Source organism: Perna viridis, chromosome 12 (genome assembly GCF_037379345.1).
Source record: "Perna viridis isolate PV_CMFRI_1.1 ecotype Kerala chromosome 12, ASM3737934v1, whole genome shotgun sequence".
Classification (NCBI taxonomy): domain Eukaryota; kingdom Metazoa; phylum Mollusca; class Bivalvia; order Mytilida; family Mytilidae; genus Perna; species Perna viridis.
This window is the reverse complement of record NC_142456.1, coordinates 16,693,793-16,714,639: the sequence shown is the minus strand read 5'-3', so window position 1 is coordinate 16,714,639 and position 20,847 is coordinate 16,693,793. Positions and strand designations below refer to the sequence as shown.

Sequence of the window (20,847 nt, the reverse complement as noted above, 5' to 3'; positions counted from 1 at the left end):
CATTTAGTCGTTATTACCTACATGCAGCTAGTGCCATGTGTGACATGCGAATTTTTGCCACAATATTGATATAGAGCATGAGCATGTATAAAAATGCGGAGAAAAATGTCGAAATTGTTTTTAAATGCATTGAATCCAGGTAATTACATACGTTTATTCATTTTTTCGTGTACATAGTATTTTCCGGGCGATGTTGATCTGCTGAATATTTTACCAAGAACATTTATCTTACTACATGTACAAGAAGACCATTTGATTGTAGGCATTTACAAGTGGTGGGTCCGAGGTCTGGAACCTCTCTTTTGTCCAGATATTTTGTTACCTTGGGTAAAAATGGCAAATAATAAGCTGAACCTCTCTTTTCTACTTGATCCCCTTTTTTCAAAATATCTGGATCCTCGCCAAGACAAAGAATTTTGGATGACTTGTATATCCTTTGTGTATAAGAATGCCAATATCACTGAATAGTCCTGGGGCGGATCCTGGATTTTAGATAGGGGACGCACAGTTAAAAAAATTTTTAGGTTAAATTTTTGAAATCTTCTAGAGTTGGTGCAATGTAGATTTTTTTATTTTAATTTAATTATAATTTAATTAGTTATCATACTTTATGATCTAAATTAAATGTAGAAATATTACTGTAATAATTGTAAGTGGTTTCTCCATAGAAAATAAGAATGCAACTATATGTGAACAGATTTCAAACATATAGAAAAGTTCTACATACAAAATATAAAAAGACATCGGTTTAAATAAAACAAATATCACAGGAAAGTCACAATATATGCAAATAATGCCAAAAGCAGAGACAGTGCCAGTAGTTTAAGATAGAAACTGTTCGATGCATGATTGCTTTTAGTGTGGATACCATGATTTTTGTCCCATTCCGGAGTCCAATCTGGGCCATTACTTAGTCCATCCTCAAAATCATAGGGAACAACGCCACACAATTGCTTTGTAGCTTTGGTTTTTGCTATTTCGCAATGGTTTGTCGGTATTTTTACATCTCGTCGACAGTATGATGGAATCTCTGATTTCATCGAATTTACGCCTTGACTAGGCCAATGAGTCGTCATTGACAAAGAATTGTAGGCTTCTTGTTTCCTTTCAATGTCATCTTTGGGGGCCCATATTGCAGGGGCCATACAAACCAGCACAACGAACCTCCACCGTCCAGGATTATTTCGTCCTTTTAATGGTCTCGCGTTAGCGTGAATTAATCGAGAATCCCATAGTACCATACCGCCTTTTGGAACCGAAACGCGAACTGTCTCACAGCCCTTGTTTTTAAACCATTCAATATTTTCGTCTCTCATATGGTAATACTTATTTAAACTACTTCTTAAAGCAGCATTTTGATTAGACTCATAAAATTCATCTAGGAATGTATGAGATCCTTTTAATACGTGAAACGTCCAATCGTCTTCTTCAGCATGTTCAAGGTAAAGTCCTCCTTGATACGCGTGCAATCCTTTCCTCGTCGCATCTTGATCACTATGCAGCCAGTGTTTTCCTGGACTAGCAAAGTCCTCCTCGCTCGTTTCTGGAGGTCTCCCGATTGCTATAGCGTCAATGCTTGTCAGGAGCTTCTCGGTGCCCCATAATTCACTAAAAACTTTTTTTGTGGATAATCTTGCTTTCCAGGTCGTCTCCAGATTACCCGTATTGTATCTCTGCAGTAGCGAGTGAGCTGTGAAGGGCCACTCACCGTCCTCAAATTGAGACAGCCATTGGTGATACTCATGTACCCAAGAGTCACAATGGGATTCCGGGACTACCTGTTTTACTACAGTAAACCCATGACCCTTTAGCTCTTTTCTGTGTTTCTTTGTGATGTAAACCATCTGTAACGACAGATAACAAATATTTACTCCAACTGCGAAGGCACTTAAGATGTACTATGATTGTTTTTGTAGTCGGTGGCAGCCAACATGAAAAACCGAAACAAGGACAGAGTTTAAAATAATACATTTTCAAGAATTGGTATAAGGAAAGACTCGCAAAGAAACTCGGTAAGTACACTTCAAAATGTGCGAATTAAGTTTTCCGTAAGAAATAAAAATTGTCAGGGTTTGGCTACCGCTGTCACAATACAAAGAGTTCACCGTAAAAATACTTAAACACTCAATCGCCAGTAGTCTATAATACTCCAACCCTTCAAGAGGTTAATTTGTCTGGCGAGCTATTTTCTGATTTGAAGTAAGGAGGAACAGAATTCCAACCTTTTATGTCATTCGATAAAAACGAATATAATACATTAAGAAAAGCAAGTTTTTCAATACGAAAAAAAAAATTGTTGGTGCCACTCTCCATACATTCAATTTTCAAGAGAAAAAGTTACTAAATCCGATATGAAGAAAATGCAGCTGGGTTAATGATACTTTAATTAGAATGGTTTTTTATCACCCCCTTGAAATATTGACACTTGGTTTGAGTTGAATTGCACAAATCAACAATAAAATCGTGTAGCTTTTTACAACGTAGACAGTATGATCTAGTCACTGTACGTTTACTTAAAAGTATTGTAACTTGGCCTAGCAAATCAAGTTACCTCACTTGGTATAGATGAATAAATTTTCACTTGTACCCAACTGTTTTTTTTTTTATTTTAAAGTTCAAATTACAGTGGTTCAAATCCAAATGGGATAATTGTCTAATGGAGTTTTAAATTATGAATGCTTAATGAACAATATTTATAGAATAGTTTATGATTGTTGGGACTTTATCACGAAATACGGACTGCCAAGGGTGTAGTGATATGGACCATGAAAACTGATATTGCCCGAGGCGTAGGACGTTACGCACGCTATTGCAACCTTTTGAAACAACATACCTATCTGAACTATAAATGACTAACAATGAAAATTGTGAAGAAGGCTTGGCTTCGCTAACTCCATCTACTAACAGACATACTAATAGAATCCCCCGTACGGGGCGGTCGTGCGAGATCCGTATGTCAAGACGTAAAAAAAAAAACACACAGAAGAACAACCTAGAGTTGCGGTTGATGAGCCAAATCATTATGAATGTAGTTTAATCACGTTAAGTCGTTATAATAAAACTCCATGTACTGAAAGACTACGCAGTAATTTTGGAGTTATTGATGATGAGACACATATATTAAAATGTAAAGTAAATCAGAATTTTAGAAAATACTAAAGTTTGTTTTAAAATATAGATTTGATGATGTAACTTTCCCGAACAGTTTTAATGAACGAACATTATATTGATTAAATCTTGCTTCTTTTAGACATGTAAATATTTATTGGCTTCACTGAAAAGTTTAGTACGGCTAATACGCTCGAACTTCACTTGCACAAACTCTGTAGATTAAATTTAACACACTGGTAAATTTAAACGCTTTCATTTTGGGGGTGGGGATGGCGGTATACACTGTACATGATTTGCCCCATACTTCTACAGAAGTTACTAACTGCAAAGTTTAGTACGCTCGAACTTCACTTGCACGAACTCTGATAGATTTAACACACTGTAAAGTTAAATAAATGCCTTTGTTTTGGGGGTGGGGATGCCGGTATACACTGTAGATGTTTTGCCCCATAATTTTTTCTATGATTTTACCAGTGTTGTTTTCTCACGCCATATATAGTCCCCCTACACCATTTAATCCTAACATTGAATACTGATAAAAACGGTCCTGTCCTGAATAAGTACAAATGCCTGGAGATATCAACTGCTATATATGTTGGTGCAAATTTCTATACTATTTCCATTAATCATTTTATTTAATTTATTCAAGTCGCGCCTTTTTAAATGATAATATGACGTTAAGAAGTATTTTCAAGCTTACCTTTACACATATACCATCCTGTAAATCTGAAACAATATTGTAATTACACACCCAATATAATTCTATTTATAGAAATGGAAATTAGTGACGTGGAGGTTTTTACATTTAAATATTTGTCAACATAAACTTAACTTATTTAAAAAGTGAACAAGGTGTTCGAATCAATTGTATACCTAGTATGTATGATCAAAATGAGATGCATGGGTATACATGTATATGATCAGAACATTTTGTGTTTTTCTATTCTTATAGAGCATAAACAAGTAAATTATTAAAATGCTTGGTGCAGAAGATCTGAATTAGAGAGGAGGGTGTGGAATAACTTAAAACATATAATCAAATCAAATCTAATCATTATTTCCATATAAAAAAACTAAGTTCTTTGTGATAAAACATGTGCAAAATAATATTTTGAAAATAAATCGTGAGTATGGGAAAAATAAATACTAAATGAATGTTCCTTTCAAATCAATCTGATCCGGAACATAATGCTTTTACTGTATTTGGAAAAAATGATATTAATGTTTTAACCGTCAATATAGGGCAAATACATTTTTTTGGTCCGAAAAGTATCTTCTAAGCCCTTCGATCATTTAATTCAATATCAAATGGTCATCGCTTACATTTACCAGATGGCACATCGCATGTCGTGGGTGATGATGCACAAAGCGGGCACTAATTGGTAGATCTAGATAATCATTCACCTAGGAAGGGGCCAGGTGATCCTTAAAATACTTGATCAATTCTTGCATTTACACATATATACGCTGCTTTCATTTTTTTCCCCTAATTGATAAAGGGTGGCTCATCCCGCCTCACCTTTGGATCCGCCAGTGGCACTTCATACGGATTTAAAAAAATCGGGGTTTTTTTTCATCCAGGCGATTCTTTACATTTACTTTAAACAACCGTTTTTTACAATGCGCAAGAATAAAGAAACAACAACAACATGAAAACTAAACAACACACCAAAATATTTTGGATCACAGAAAAATGTACTAGTTATATGTTGTATATATAAGAAGTATTATGGGATGTTATTAACATTCTATGTTGATCCTCGATATGCATGCTATGTATCTACTAGTAATGCATTAGCATGTAAGATGGCAGGGTTGTCATATCACATTATCAGCATTAAAATTTTGTTGTGCTTGACATAGGAACTAAGTGTAAACTTTAAAACCACATATTTGTCAAGTTATATCAGTTTAACAGCAATTTTCTGAACACGGCCATAAAAAATTTAGAAAATGGCCAAAAATCACTTAAAAATTTCGAGTTGGTCCCTAATTTTCCTGTCCTTGAATGAAGATGAAATAAGGATTTCAAGTTATCATGATCCATTGAAAAGTTGTTGAAGTGCATACCTACAAATTACCATTGCAAGTTTTTTTTAAAGAAATAACTATAGAGAATTTTTGAATACAAAGTAATGCAATTCGAACATTTTTAGGCACAGAATTTTCTGGGTGTTAAAGATACTGTATCAGAAAAATAGGCTTAATGGAACGAAAGGTTCTAAAGATGTAGTTTAACTTAAGACAAAATAAAAATCTATTTTTCACAGGCCTGTTTTTCCTCAGTCTAGAAAACAATTAGCTGTCGTGATAGAGTAGGACTCCAGTTTATGTTTTGTTTCTGTTACTTCTAGTACAGCATATATGTTTAAAACCTTAGCCAACACGCGCACCCTTTTCATATTTCCCGCTAATTGCACCTTCTTGGATTAAACATTTATTAGAACACGACGTTTCCAGAACGAGACTACATTTGATTTGTGCACTTCCGCTGGAATATAACACAACTATCCTTATTTTGCCGAGTGGAGCAAATAATGACCTCAAGAAGGTACTGGTCGGTCAGATATTGAATGTTGTATTAAGTAATGAGTAACAATATATTGTCATTTCGTCTTGAGTTGTAGAAATCTACATCGCGTGTTTTTGCAGTAAAATCATGCAAGATACACAATAATCCCTTTTGGGATTAGATACACAACATCATTGAATGTGTACAATAAATTGCCATTGCTAGGGTCTCACTGTATCACGGTATTTACTGTTTTCTATACCGAGGAAAGAAGTCTTTGGCTTTGGGAAGTGGATATTTATTTCCTCTGAAGTTAGTACAAGATCTAACCATTCATTGCATTTAACATATTTTTTTGATACAGGATCTTTAACACTCAGAAACTTACTGAGTGAGTGCTTGTAAAAAGAAAAGGTAAATTTCAGTGCCTAAAATTAAAGATTTCATGTCGATCCATCCCCAATCAATCTGTCCCCAATGATAAAACTGGATGCTTAGTAAGTTAGTTGCATTATGGCTATGCATTAGGATTTCATACAATTAAAATATTAAACATAAATACTGAAAATAAATTATCTTATCCTTTTCTGTACATGTATGTCTTTTCTTAAGTTTTACAATTTATAAATGAATAGATTCTAGTTCATAAAAGTATTAGACCTAATTGAATACAGTTTAGAGTACTTCCAGATGAATATTACATTACAAAATGAAAAGTAATTTGTCAATTTAACTTATTTTTATCATTAAAGGGTTATAATTTTCATTCTACTTGTTTTTAATCAAGATTTTTTTTTAACATATACATGTGTAAATGAAACAGCCTGCAAAACCCTGAAAAAATATACAAAACCTTATAGTTTCTTCAGTTTAGATATCTACATTTGGCAGGGATGTCATTAGAAGCCGGCAGCCAGCAAAAATCGCCAGCTACTCTTTCAAACGTCGCCGGCTACTTTCGTACCCCATAAAAATAAAATTCATGAAATATTCTTCCAGACCCTCTTTATATAATATACTGACAATATTCATCCACAAATATTAAAGATTGCACTTGAATGACGCATCGGTGTGACTTTAATGCATTGTTCGGTTGCTAAAATAAATAGTCCACATTTTTTCCCTGTTTCTAAATATAGACTTTCTTATTTTTACCGAACTAAAAATACTTCGTTTCCGGTCAGCAAAAAGCAACATGTCGGGCCGTAAAAGGTCAAAGCCTGTGACACAGGGACAATCATCTATCTGTAGTTTTTTGTCACCAGGGCCAGCTAAGGCCAAAAAGACAGACAGTGACAATGGTAGATATAAATTAACAATCATATTATCGATGATATTTAATATCTTATTTTAATTCGATAAAATACTAGCAAGGTCATTGGGTATGACAAGTGCCATTTTTGTCAAAACAAAATTTTCAACAAGATTGGATCGATTGACGGTTCAAGCGTGTAATGAGAGAAAAGATTGATATGGGAGTGGTTAACTATGCTTTTCAATAATAAACAATTTGTTCAAAATTTTTAAAAAATATCACATTTTTTAGGCTTAACTAACAGAAACTTGTATAAAAATTGTAATCTTATTGTCCTGTACAATGGCCCAAAAGAGCCCCAGAATGCAGGATATTGCACCATTTACCCCAGAGCCAGCTACTTAAAAACTTAGTGACATCACTGTTTGGTACCTTGAAAGTATGATGACCATAGTCATAATTGAAATTGGCAGTTTTGGTATATGATACTAAATTTTATGCACATAAATTTATACAATATAATTACATGTACAATGTATTAGTGGAGACAGATCACCTTGGGGAAGGAAAAACCAGGGAAAGGATCGACCTGCTTCCAAATTAAAATGTTCCCATTATATGAAAAAAAAAATTCTCTAAAATCATTTTTATCAAAAACCTTTCTGTGGTAATTTTTAGGGATGCACTTCAACAACTTTTCAGTGGATAGCTTTCAAATCCTAAATTTATCTTCATTCAGTTGACAGCAATTTTCCAAACATGACCATGGAAAATTTTGAAAGGTACCAAAAAATTTTGAGTTGGTCCCTAATTTTCCTATCGTAGAGAAAACTTAACAAATATGCGGTTTCAAAGTTTACACTTAGTCCCTAAGTCAAGCATGACAAATACTGAAAATGTGCATCATTCCATGTTCTTGATCTAGCTATATCACGATACAGTGTGGACCTGGGATATTGTGGGAACAGAGTATACATGATGACTATATACATGTACTTTCATATGCCCTGATTTTTTTATAAAATATAGGCTTAAAATGAACCCCACAACCAGTATAGCCAGATCAGATATAGATATATTAGACTGGCAGTTGTGTGGATATGCTACATCAGTACACACAATTCCTTTTGGGATTCAATGTTTGGAGCTGTTTTCTCAGTGGGAGGCCAAGTCAGAGAACAGCCCCAAACACTGAATCCCTATAAAGTTATTATGGGTATGCCAACCAGTATGGCCAGATTAAATTTAGACAGTTTTGTGGGTATGCTAATTCCTTTTGGGATTATGGGTATGCATGTACATTTACTTTTTGTAGGTTTACACTGTTCTGGAGCTGATGTCGGTTAACTGCTAATTGTTCTTAGTTTGTACATTTGTGTAATTTATATTCAGTTTCTTTATTTCTGTTGTAACAAGGGACTCAGACTTTTTTTAAAGTAAATATTTATTGTTGATGAATACTTCCTAACCGTCCTGTATTGTGTTAAAATTTATTGAAATCCATTTGTTGACCAGACACACATCATTAACTACGTGTATGTGCGAGGTTCATCAAGGTTTGTTTTTTATGGTTGGCATCAATTAAAGAAAGTAATTGGTTAACAAAACTAATTATCAAAATAAAGATATGTACATTGTACTACATGTATTACATGTAGGTTGTATTTGCTTTTGTTGCTTTGTATGTATGATTTTAGTTACTTAATGTTCTTTGTTGTGTATGTCTGTTTTCCATGTCTTGCCTTTGTCCCTGGATTACATTCTTTTGATTGCCGCTATAACCTTGGTTCCCTTGATTACTCTTTGAAAAGTAGTTAATTTTAGAAACTGGATGCATTTTTAGGTGGCCGGAAATGACTAGCTGAAGAGGCCGTCTCATTCTGATTAACAATAAATGCTGTGAGGATTCAGACAAGTCAGAGTTCTCCCAAGGCATCAAATTTGCTGTACTTTGAAATGCTTAACTATCAGAATTTTTTTAAACTTCTGGATCTGCCACTACTTTTTTTCCACTACAGTACAGCATATTGAAATACAGTAGTATAATTTTATGTAGACATTTAGCTATGTTGTTTTGATCCTGTCAAGTTATTTCTTTAGGAATTCAGTATGGTCAAAGGGGAATAATCCTAGTCCTTCATGTGTTTGGAAAGATTTGATAATGAACAATTAACAACTTAGTTTACAATACATATACATGTATGTACATGGCCTTGGGCTGACATTTTCATCCTCATGGAGTTGTCTCTTTGACATATTCACCATACCTATTCTCATTATATTTGTTACAATGTACGTTGACTGCAAGGGACTGTTTCAATAATTACTTGTATGTAAAAATAATACAATGCAGCAGGAAATTACATGAATACGTGTTTCTATCAGGTATTTAGACATTCCCATTTGTAGTCAGTTAATGAAAAGGTGGAACTTAATCATAGTATCATTTGAGTAATCACATACATTGTACATTGTACAAGTACAATGTACTGTACATTTAGGTCAAAATTTTAAGTGTTTGATTAGAAACCAATTTTTTTTTACAAGCTCATGAGTGATATTTTGATAACGTATTGTGTATAAATATTTATACATGTATTGTACATGTACAATTTACTTTTTCATATGAGGGCAAAATATTTGGGGTTGTATAAAGGTATGGCGCTGTTGTCGTCCATGTTGTTGTCATCCATATAGATACTTGTGGTTTTCTGTGCAATAATAACTTGGATATTAGTTGGTTCTTTATAAAATTTATAACAAGATTCCAAACCACTAAAGGAAGGTTGGTTATGATTTTGGGGGTTATGACCCTAACCATTATTAAATTAGTATGGACCCAAAAGGGGCCAAAAACAAGCATTTAATATAATTTAACTACATCTTTATATAACTGCAGTCAAAGCATTGGGAAGTCGATGATAATGTTCCGTGACAGTCAGACTGGTATTGATTTTGGTGGTTACAAATTCAACATTTTACTTGCCTATTAATCTATGGATCAATCACTTTGAAGTTTTATAACAAGGTTCCATAAGGTTCCATGCCAGCAAAGGAAGGTTTGGATTGATTTTTTTTTTTTTTGGGGGGGGGGGGGTTAAGACTTTTGTAATAAGGGGCCTGAAACAAGCATTTTCCCAATATTTGGACCAGTGATTGGGGACGGCAGGGGCCATATGACCATTGAAGCTGGAAATGGCCCATCAAAGTAACAGGATTTTACTTAGAATGTTATAAATGGCTGTTTAAATCTTGAATACTTGTAATAAATGCTGAAAATGGCCTATTTGAAAAATTCTTTCCTGATCACTGGTTGGGACATTAACTGGAATAAAAATGAATGGATCTCATGTAAGTTTTACTACAAGGTGCCATAACCGTCAAAGGGAGACTGGGATTGCTTTATTGGGGTTTGTGGCTTGGGCCAAGTAAGAATAAGGGGCCACAAAGGGACCAGAAACAATTGTTATTTGTTGGTAATTTATTTCTTGATAATGATTTGAGAGGGAATGAATCATTTTAAACTGTACCACAAGTGCCATACCCCCAAAAGGTTTGGATTGATTTTGGAGGTTTTGAGTTCAACCATTAGGAACATGGAACCAAAAAGAATGACTGCTTCAATTCTAGTCAATTTCGTATACCGTGTGAAATATCTAATCATAATCAAAATTCAAAGCTGTATTAAGTTTGAATGGTGTGTCCATACTTGTCTTTAAGTATGCAATAATTATTGACCCAAAATGTGTCTTTTTTCAGAATTGTTTAACTTAAAAGATTTGCTACTTCCATTTAAAAAGATCATGTGACTACCAGTACATGTACATTATACATGTACACAAAATTACAATACAAATTTCTTTTCTTCTTTCTCTAACATGGAAATTGTTCAAAACATCTGTACTGTTTAACCTTAACTGAAGGATGTAGACCTAGAGTAAGGGACACAACTCTTACAAATCATCGGAATGTGTTGTATTTAGCATGTTACATCAATTTTATGCAAGCATCAAAGTAATTTGGATTGGTTTCATTCTCTTTCAAACGGAAGCTTGACAGACTTTGGTGAAATTGAATATGATACAAACATATCACTGATTTCAAAAGTTATGTCCCTTACCCCAGGTCTACCTCTTTAAAAACTAAATATGACATGCTTTTAAGCAACCAATTATACATGTATATCTTCAGCATTGTACTTGTTTCTAAAGTTTTTAAAATTGTTTATTCAACAGTTTCTTTTTTATATTAAAAGTTTGGTTCAAAACTACATGTACAGTATACATGTACATGCACTTAAATCCAATGTCTGCTTTTATAACACCAGCAATTTGATGTAAGGGCAAACAAATATGTGTTTCTGAAAAACTTGTACTTCAGTACCATTAAAAAACTCTGAGAAATTTTCTCGAGTTATTTCCCCTTGTCCATTTACTAATTACAATATAAAATATTTCAACTAGCCTCAGTTGGGTTGTTTTATTAAGACAGTAAAAATTGAAGCTATTAAGTTAATTTGGGATTCCTGTAATTTTGAAATACATGTAATACTGTAGGGTTATAGCATGAGTACTGGGAAATATGATCCCAAGTTCAATTTTATATTATTTTTTTAAATGGAACTTTTGCACAGGTAACATCACTAATTTTAAACTATATTTGTGCTAGTGCAATTTGGAAATTTATTGCTCACTGACATTGCATTGCTTTCTATGGGAAAATTATATTACATGCAATGAATCCGTTAAAGAAAATCTCTGCGTAATTTACGCATAAAAAATGTTTTTTATCACCTAAAACATCATCCAAAGAGTCATCTTGACACAGGTAAAAATGTAAAAATTTTACATTTTGAGATCATGTTCCCATGTTCACTCTCATAAGGAACCAATTAAACCTAGCATTCTGCACAACTGGGCTGATTACAGTAGCCTTCAGCAAACAAGTTAGATGTAATTGGCAGAGATGTGCGTAATGCTCATGTTTCATTCATCAAATATGGTGACGTTGTTGAACTTTTTGTTTACAAAACCCATTTATTTGAATAAACAGTCGAATCCAGAAATCAAGAATGGTCCCAACATTAACTACAATGGAAGCTCAAAAGGTGCATTGATTTGAAGGACCTTCAGTAACCACTGGTTTATTGAATATTCCTGGCTACAATTTGATGATACAACAAATTGATGAAATTGAAAATTCCAATCATCAGTAAATGGTGTAATCCTTTTGGACTTGATGGTTCTAAAAATTGTCAACAATCAGCATTAGATCCACATCATTCTATTGGTGACCACAGACTAGCAAAGTAATAAAAACAGTTCAAGGTATTTACTAAAACTGTTCATGAAAAGTTTAGCAAATTGAAGCCAACAGTTAATGCTGTGATTGGTACTGTAGGGAGAACATGGCTGACAGAAAGTTTGAAAAACTGATTGATCAACAAGTGAAAAAAGATAAAATTTTAATCTGTGAATGAAATAAAAAAAATTTTTGCACAATTTACCAAAATAGTGAACCAAAAAAAGACTGTGACTCCTAAAATTCAGCGCCAGAAAGTCATAATGATCCTTTCATCTCAAAAAGTTCAAAAACACTGTACAAGTAATTACACATGTAACCCAACTGTAAAAGGCAGTGGTATATCTTATTTCTTAAAGCTGTTTTGGTCTGTCTGCCCAAAACAAATATTTCTGTTGCACTTTACTCAGCAATTAGTACATGTATTTTCCAAGTAATATTCAACCTTATTTAGGGGTTCCATACAGGTGATACAGCAGTTCCCAAATTCAGATCTTTTTGCCTCCTGTTCAATACCAACTAAAGACGTACAGAAACTTCAAGCCTTTAAGAGTAATCAAGGGAACCAAGGTTATAGCAGTAATCAAAAGAATGTAATCCAGGGACGAAGACCAGACATGGAAAACAGACATACACAACAAAGAACATAAAGTAACTAAAATCATACATACAAAGCAACAAAAGTAAATGAGCAACTCTGACTCCACTAAAAACTGGGAGCATGGACCAGGTGCACCGGTAGGGTAAGTGTCCTCTGCTTTTGTAGAAACACCTGCAGAGTTGCTCATAAAAGGTCAAGTCTAGGGTAGACAAACAAGGAAAGGAAAACCATGACCCATTGAATAAATCAGTTTTCATGGTGCTGATGGATATACCATAACGATCCACGAGTTCATGATGACGACCATAAAACTTCTGTAGTGATGACTTCAATCTTTTAGCAACATAACCCTGTTCCAGAAGCCTATTTGTTAGAGTTCTAGCGCGATACAAAAATTCTGCATAGTTTCGGCAAGCTCTGGCATAACGTATGAATTGTGATATGAACACTCCATACGCAGGAGCCGAAGGGATGTTGCCATAGATGAATGGAAAGTTGACAATTCTGAATGAAATGTCATTACGTTTGTCGTAAAGTCTAGAATAATGACATTTTTGTTACACCGACTTTTCTTAGCAACTAAATGTACAATCTATATATATGCTATTTTTCAATAGACAAAATTTTTATCATAGCCAATTCCTATAAATTAATTTTAGAACATATTTGTATCTTTAAACATTAGAAAAGTAGCACTGAATTTAATTGAATAGGGGCATGTCAATATTTTTTTTTATCCATTGAGATATAACAAAATTATTTCAAACAATCAGATTACAGTTTTTATCTCTAATTAATTTATTAACAGTTAATGACAATATTTCTCTGCCTAGACCTACATTGATGTATGTGCTACATGTACAAAATGAAGTAATAAACACATGACATGAACACATGTTCACGGAGCTTATGTATTGTACAAAATGGATTCTTTAGATGTCCCGGAAAGCTCTTAATAAAATTACAGTAAACTCATGGGAACCCAGGACAGATTAGTACAAACTTAATTTAACTTTGTGAGTGGCTAATTCTTGAAGCATTGGCAATATCAACTTACAATACATGTTCAGTATTTACAAAATGATGATTTATAAAGACCTGGAGTAGGTTCTTTTTTTTTCAAAGTTCGTTCCCAAAGTTTTAGGAATGAAGTTTTAAAAAGAAAAGTATTATAACATGGTGTTTGATGATAATCCTTGCCTTTTTGAAAAACTAGGAAACTCCATGATTGCTGACTCACCAGGGCAAGTGTTGCACTGAACACTATAGACTTACATTGTATAGGTCTTGTAGCCCTTTCTGGTGCAATGTACAAGGAAGTAAATGAATAAGAGCAAAATACTCACAAAAATATATATAGGGGCTCAAATTTACATTCAAGAGTGGAAGATTCTAGACTTTCCCAAGTTTCAAACCAATGGTCCAACTGAAAAAAACTTACAATCCCTTACAAAAAGTTGGTAAAAAGGGTTGAGGATTTCAATATCAAAGACCTAGGTATATTTTTGTAAATAAAATTTCAAAGGTCCTAGGTCAGAAATTAAGGGGCCCTGTTCCCAGATCTTGAACCTACCCTAATTAGAATATCCACTGATCATTAAAAAAAAACAACCAAAAAAAAAACTGATTTTGTTGTTCTTGTTCAAGTACATGTACATGTATACACATGTCACACATTACATTACAGATATACTTACTTACATGTACTTATAGATGTTTCTGTTGTGTGGCTAGGCTGTTAAGCTTACAAGTCATTAATCTTCTGAAAAAACAATATTATGAAATTTAAAATTCCAGGTGACATAGTTATGGTATTTTGAACAAAACTTCCTGGTCTAGCCTCAATAGGGTATTGACAAGTTTTTTAACATCCACAGTTGATAGTTGTGTGAAATATAACTTAACTTATGTAAATACAAAACTTAGATAAGGATAGTTTAAAACTTATTTACATGCTGTAAATCAAGATGTAAAAAAAATCATAAATATGTACCTGTATGATATACAAAATTACATTTCCTTTTTTCCCATGTAAATGGGTTTAAATCTCCCTAGCTGAATTCAAGAGGTTCAATGCATTTTACATTTGGTTTTTGTCCATGTTTGACTTCTATGACCGCGTATTTTTATGAATGTATGTCAACGTATAAATCTACAGTATATACACAATGTACATGTATTTTGCAGGCTTTGTTTTTGTTAGTTTAAACTTCTGTGAGCGCATTTTTTATGAATATATGTCAGCTTTTAAATATATACATGTACATTGTGCACATATCCACATGTACATGTATTTTAAAGTAGATTGAGTTGTTATCTGGACTCCTAAAATGTTGCTAAGACAGCATGTTCACTTATTGTGGTGTCACAGTGGTTGCAGTTTTTATCTTTAATATTTTGGTTCATAGGCCCATGCAAACCCTATTTTGGGAAAAAAAATTATATACAATGTAGGTACTTAGTATCTTTGGCCTATAATTGGCATTTTTACAGGCCAATTAGGATGTTAAGTAGCTTTGAGCTATGACTTGGGTTTCATAAATTTCTTCAAATCCATCAGTGTTTCCTCAAAACCATAATATCAAGTGATTTGATTGGTCATAATTTGAGTTAAGGGAGATTTGAGAAGAATCAGAGTTCGAGATTTTTTTCTATAAAACCCAAGCAAGAAACAGGGCCTAGGACTACTATTTACTCAAGAAAGATTATGATTGGAATGAACATTTTTAGAATGGCCTTATTTTGCTGATACTGTACTCAAATATTCATTTAGCCATTCTTTAATTCAAAATACTGGAACATATTCTATTAATGTTTATTCATTGGGTGTCATATCACTTGTAGACTGCATGATACTGTACATGTGCATGCTACAGTATTTGTATCTTGTTGCTTGAATCTTGTTAAAAAAAGGAAGATGTTCTATGTTTTGGGAAAAAAATTTGCACGTCCATTAATTAACATTAGTATATAGATTACTTTGATTTACCCAATTTTTCCCTTTGTAAATTTTTTTCGATAATTCTCATCATAAAATAATTAAGGTAATTTCACTCTTGGACTTTCTCCCACCAAAACTTCACATCACAAACATCAAATTGTCGTCCACAAAATTTAACATTTATGTCAAAGTAGCAACCAATACTTGAGAAAATCTACAATATGAATTGGTTATCATGAAAAATTTCAAATTTACAAATAAAAAATATTGAATTCAGTTGTTGTTGATGTATAAATAAAAAATTCTTTTTTATCCGACATAAAATCCAAGGCCCTGGGCTCAAAATGAAAATCATTTCAAAGAGAATATACTTACATACATGTACATATACAGATTTACATGTACATATATGTACACATTTCATGTACTTTTGGCAAGGTCGAACCATCTTAATTGATGTCCATACAGTGTACATGTATAGGGTATGTGCATGTTATATGTAGTGTTTTGTACATGTATATGCATTGTTTAAGACTTCCTCAGCTTTCCCCATTTTATAAAATCTTATTTTAGACTCTTAACAAGCTCTTGAGAAAGTGGGTGGTAAGACCTATAGAGATGTGGTTAAAAGTTAAGATTGGATTTGGGAAATTTCTGTGAATACATGCATACAATTTTTGTACATATTCACAAAATTTATGATTAGAATTGAAGACAAGTCAAAAAGATAATGATTACAACAATGAGTGGGCCTGAGGTGAGACATGGTACAAATGTAATGGTTGTGTTACATGTTGTGTTAATACCTGGTATATTTACTTCATAAATATAATTTATGGTTATGTATTTTCACATCTTTTCAAATGTGAATGTGGTTACTTTTTAGAACATACACAAAATGTATACATATAGGCACATGTATACTTCTGTGCAATGATTTGTACATTTACATGACTTTGAAAATGTGATTTTTAAACCTTTTTAAATCAAAAGGGGCAAGTTGAAACCAGCTAAATAGTCAAGATTTTTGAAGAAATATAAATAGCTGGTAAATTTCCTTTTTGATGAAAAACCTGAAAATAATTGTGCATGTATATGTATAATGCATTGATGACTTTACTTGTCGATGAGACAAAAGTTAAAGAAGTAAAAGTGAAATCATGTATTGCTCAATGTAAAAATCTGGTAAAAGTTGGAAAATGTACATGTATGGTTATCCTGGCCATTATAAATATCTGAAGTTGCTTTAAGCCTGTAACTGCTGAAAAAATTGACGAAATGACAGTAATGACAATGAGAGAAGTACATTTTGTATCAAGTATTAATGGCAAAATCTAATCAATAGAGAATGCATTATTTTGAACTGATGTGGACCATTGTGGAGCCATTCCCTGGACTGATCTTAAAATCAGAGTTATTGGACCAGTTTTAAAGAGGTCAATCAGTGCTTTATTGTTTTGTCTAATTTTCTAATCAAATCATTCAAGAGGAAAAGGCCTTATTTAGTTGGAGAAAGAAAATAATGCTGTATGAAAATTGAAGAATGACTAGTTCTATCCTTTGTCAGATGTACATGTATTAATAAAATTCAAATGTACATATGGTACATACAGTAAATTGCTGATAAGTGGACTAGTACACCCGGTTTTCATGTACATGTGCATTGGTACATTGGTACATTTACAAGCTCACTTGTGGCAGCCTCAAAAGTATTTTTGTACACCTGAATCTTGCTTGGGGTTGTAAATAATATATAATGTGAGCAAGGGGATTTAAATTTTCAGTAAGAAATCAAATTCGTGAACACATATAGGTATACCCTTTTGTTCTCATGGGTTCAAATCTTTTGTACTTGTGTATGTCTTAAAATTAGTACATTTTACTTCCTATTTACTGGAAATTTTATCTTGCAAAATGTAACTACATGTTCCTGCTAAAAAACCGTTTATATTTCATTCAAGTTCAGACGATTGGCCTCAGGTTGTTTTAAAAATGAGGAAAATAATCTGCACTTTGTGATAGTGAATAATGTGTTTATAGGCCAGCTGAGACTGTGTTAACTGAGGACTATTATGTTTACAGGTTCACCTTGATGTTGGGTTTTAAATATTATCAGTCAAAGGTGTTATGATATTGGACTCTGAGCCTTTTTTAACTTTCAGTTCATACCTGTGTGTTATATTTCATAACTTACTTTGAAAGGAGCTTCAAATGTGAACTCTGTATTTGGATACTTAAATACTTAAACATTTTGAGTTTATATGAACTTTGACCTTTTTGTTGATTGCACTACATTAATTGTTTATTGTTTTAAAGTGATGATTCTGCTTGAAAGTGGTCATATTATGATCACATATTGAAAGTTACTTCAAACGGATTACTCCCAGATTAAATAAAAGCTCGTGACTTTTTGGATAATTAGTGCAGTTTGTGGAGCTATCATAACTTTATGCTATTTTAAGTCCTGGATTTTTTTACTCTCAAGGGAAGACAACATAAATTTTTCATTCTTTTGCATAAGGAGTGACCTTGATATTCATAAGGAGTGACCTTGCTATTATGGACATGGTTCTGTGTTATGTCTTTATATCTTGAAGAACAGATTTAGATGCTACGAGAACGCATCTGTACTTAACAAATTAGATGTTCACTTCTTAAAGATTAACAATACATTATGGTGCTATAGGTACAATTACCAGGAAACATTTGTCAATATACAATTTTAATATGTGCAGATAAAGCAAAATTTGAAGTACTATATCTCAAACAAATTAAGATTTTCAGGAAATAAGAGTTTAACTTATCAATAAGAGTTCTCAGACTACAGAAGTGTATACTTACGAAAGTATAGAAAATTCAAGATCTCGTCTCTACAGGAAATTGAGGTGTTTAGTCGTTCATGGTTCATCTGTCTCTGTGTGGAGATATAAAGTACTCAAAAGATTTAATCCTTTGAATGTATGAAAAAAACTGATTCATTGAACAGTAAAATAAAATTAAACTTCCTTCCACCTTTATCAGTAAGTGGTATAGATAAGTGATACCCATTTTTCTATCAAAAACGGAAGATCTTCAGGAAATGACTGAATTATTTTCTATTAAAATGGAAAATCAGAGACAACCACCCTGCTGCTTAATAAAGATTTAAACTTAGGATTGAGATAAAACTGTATTGCTACTTGAAGATGTCCTCAGTTGGGAGTAGGAATGATGATGGACTTGGAAGAGTATCTAAAATCATTATGCAAAGAAGGTATGATTTACAGATGTACAGTCTTCACATTTTAAAGGTTTTTATAAGACTTATAAGGGGTTCAAGTTAGTGTGGATCTGAGGTGGGAGGGGGGACCCTCAGTTTCTGACCTTGGACTTTTTAAAATTTGATTTACCTACATGTAGGTCCACTTGTTTTATTGACCCTTCATTAGGTACCTAAATAGTTGACCTCAAGTAAACCATTGATTTGAAACTTGGAAAAGTCCAGGACCGTCTGCTCTGGGAAGTAAATTTGCATTTTCAAGATAAACAGCCTTTATTCTTTTTATTTTTAATCTTTGAAATGATCACAGATAACTTTTTAAAGAAGGAAGGGATTCATTTTTCTGCAATTTACATGTACATGTACATGTATTTATCAATAGGGAGACCATTTGCAAAGGAGTTTATATCCTTGATACAATGTACATGTACATGTACCTGTATATCAAACATATTACAATTTTCATTTGTGAGCTCTACGGTTATTACATGTACTATCTAAATTTCCTTAAGGTTCCCCAATATACTAAAAAAAAAGTCATGTTGCGGAAGTAACAAAAAGTAACTGTCCTTATGGAGAAAATTCATCGCTTCCTTAAACCAAACAAATAAAAGTTCACAAGTTCAGATTAGTTTTCAGTAAAAATAATGTCATCTTTTCTAATAGTTTTCTAGTCTTTCTCTATCAAAAGAAGTGATTAGGATGTTTTTTAAACAGTTTGGGAAACATGTGGATGTACGTACGTGTGTCTTCGTTGTTCAACTGTCGCTGTTGTCAAGAACCTAACCGGCGTTGAAAAAAAATGTAACTCCGATTATATTATCCAAATCAAAGCATAGCTTTTCTAAGATATGAAAGGCAATCATTTTCTGTTCTTCACTTCTTGTAAGAAAATAATGTAACCCTTGATATCATATTATACATGTATAGGTACATATAGCTAATTTATATGTACATGTAATTGGTTTTGTGGGATCCTGAAATAGCTTTAAATTCTATACTTACAATAATTGTAATAAATGTCTTCTGATTACTAGCCAGTATTCAGGGCTTTCATAAGTCCAAGAGAAGATGTCCATAATTCCAAAAGATAAGGCTCCCTCATTACATACATGTACCAGTATACATGTACATCAATTTAATGTTAAATTTAGTGAAGTACATGTATTGTACACATGTACATGTAGGTAGAAAAAATTTGGATGCTGCAGGTAGAAATTTCCACCTACATTCGTACATGTACATGTATGGAATACTTTCAGTATTACAATGTACTATGCACATGCAGTAATTAGTGCTAACACTTGCTGTTTCTGGATGATAGTATCAATTTTTGATTTTGTCCATCGGTTAAAAAATAAATAGTCGAAGTCAAATAAAAAACTTTTATAGGAGCAGACCCAAGTGACGTCATATACATGTTTATATGTAGGGAGAATAAAACATTGCTTTGTCATAAATGACGTGTTATATGCAATGTAAAAACTGGCACAGAAGAGATTTTCTAGAAAAACTTGAATGTAACATAAAAAAAATATTTTTTTATAAATTAGAAATTTGGATGATTACTGAAAAGGATTGAATTAGTCAAATAATATTTACATCCTTTGAATAAAACACTTAACAGGAAGAAAGAGTGGGTGTCACTGTTAAAAGATCGCAATTTATCTACACGTATTGACAATTCTTTCTATGGTATTTACCGTACCCCTTTTCAATATGGTGGTATGATTGTCATTGATAGATCCTCTGCCCAGAAGGGCAGGGTTTGTGGGGAAAGGGGGGTTATAAGATAATACAAGGGGTTCAAAGTAGTGATAAACTAATTAAGGTCTTGAACCCCCTATTTTTGAAGGACCTAGGACCT

General features: G+C 33.0%; 2 protein-coding genes across 9 annotated transcripts in view; one reads left to right on the top strand and one right to left on the bottom strand.

Moving 5' to 3' along the window:
• Positions 1-549: 549 nt before the first annotated feature.
• LOC148601476 (uncharacterized) lies at positions 550-20,117 on the bottom strand. 6 transcript variants are annotated; one of them, XM_088554853.1, is made up of 4 exons: positions 19,986-20,117; positions 18,563-18,635; positions 14,482-14,542; positions 550-1,844 (listed from the first exon to the last, which is right to left on the bottom strand). In XM_088554853.1, the coding sequence occupies exon 4, from the start codon at positions 1,842-1,844 to the stop codon at positions 765-767; it is 1,080 nt and encodes a 359-aa protein (XP_088410979.1). In that variant the 5' UTR covers positions 14,482-14,542; positions 18,563-18,635; positions 19,986-20,117; the 3' UTR covers positions 550-764. The 6 variants fall into 6 exon arrangements, with proteins under 6 accessions (XP_088410979.1, XP_088410980.1, XP_088410977.1 ...); XM_088554854.1 differs by lacking the exon at positions 19,986-20,117 and having other exon boundaries at positions 14,478-14,542; positions 18,563-18,701; XM_088554851.1 differs by lacking the exon at positions 19,986-20,117 and having other exon boundaries at positions 18,563-18,701.
• The window catches only part of LOC148601475 (tyrosine-protein phosphatase non-receptor type 11-like), a 63,636-nt gene continuing 48,333 nt past the window's right edge, over positions 5,545-20,847 (top strand). For 2 of the 3 annotated variants that reach the window (XM_088554846.1, XM_088554849.1), the window contains exon 1: positions 18,833-18,974. In XM_088554846.1, the coding sequence (XP_088410972.1) occupies positions 18,907-18,974 (68 nt within the window). In that variant the 5' untranslated portion in view covers positions 18,833-18,906. Of the gene's footprint in view, positions 5,663-18,832; positions 18,975-20,847 lie in introns of those variants that run through there. The other variant, XM_088554848.1, reaches the window with a different exon arrangement.

What these genes read in the sequence shown, in the direction of transcription:
- LOC148601476 (XM_088554853.1), bottom strand. Translation starts at nt 1,844, where the DNA reads ATGGTTTACATCACAAAGAAACACAGAAAAGAGCTAAAGGGTCATGGG.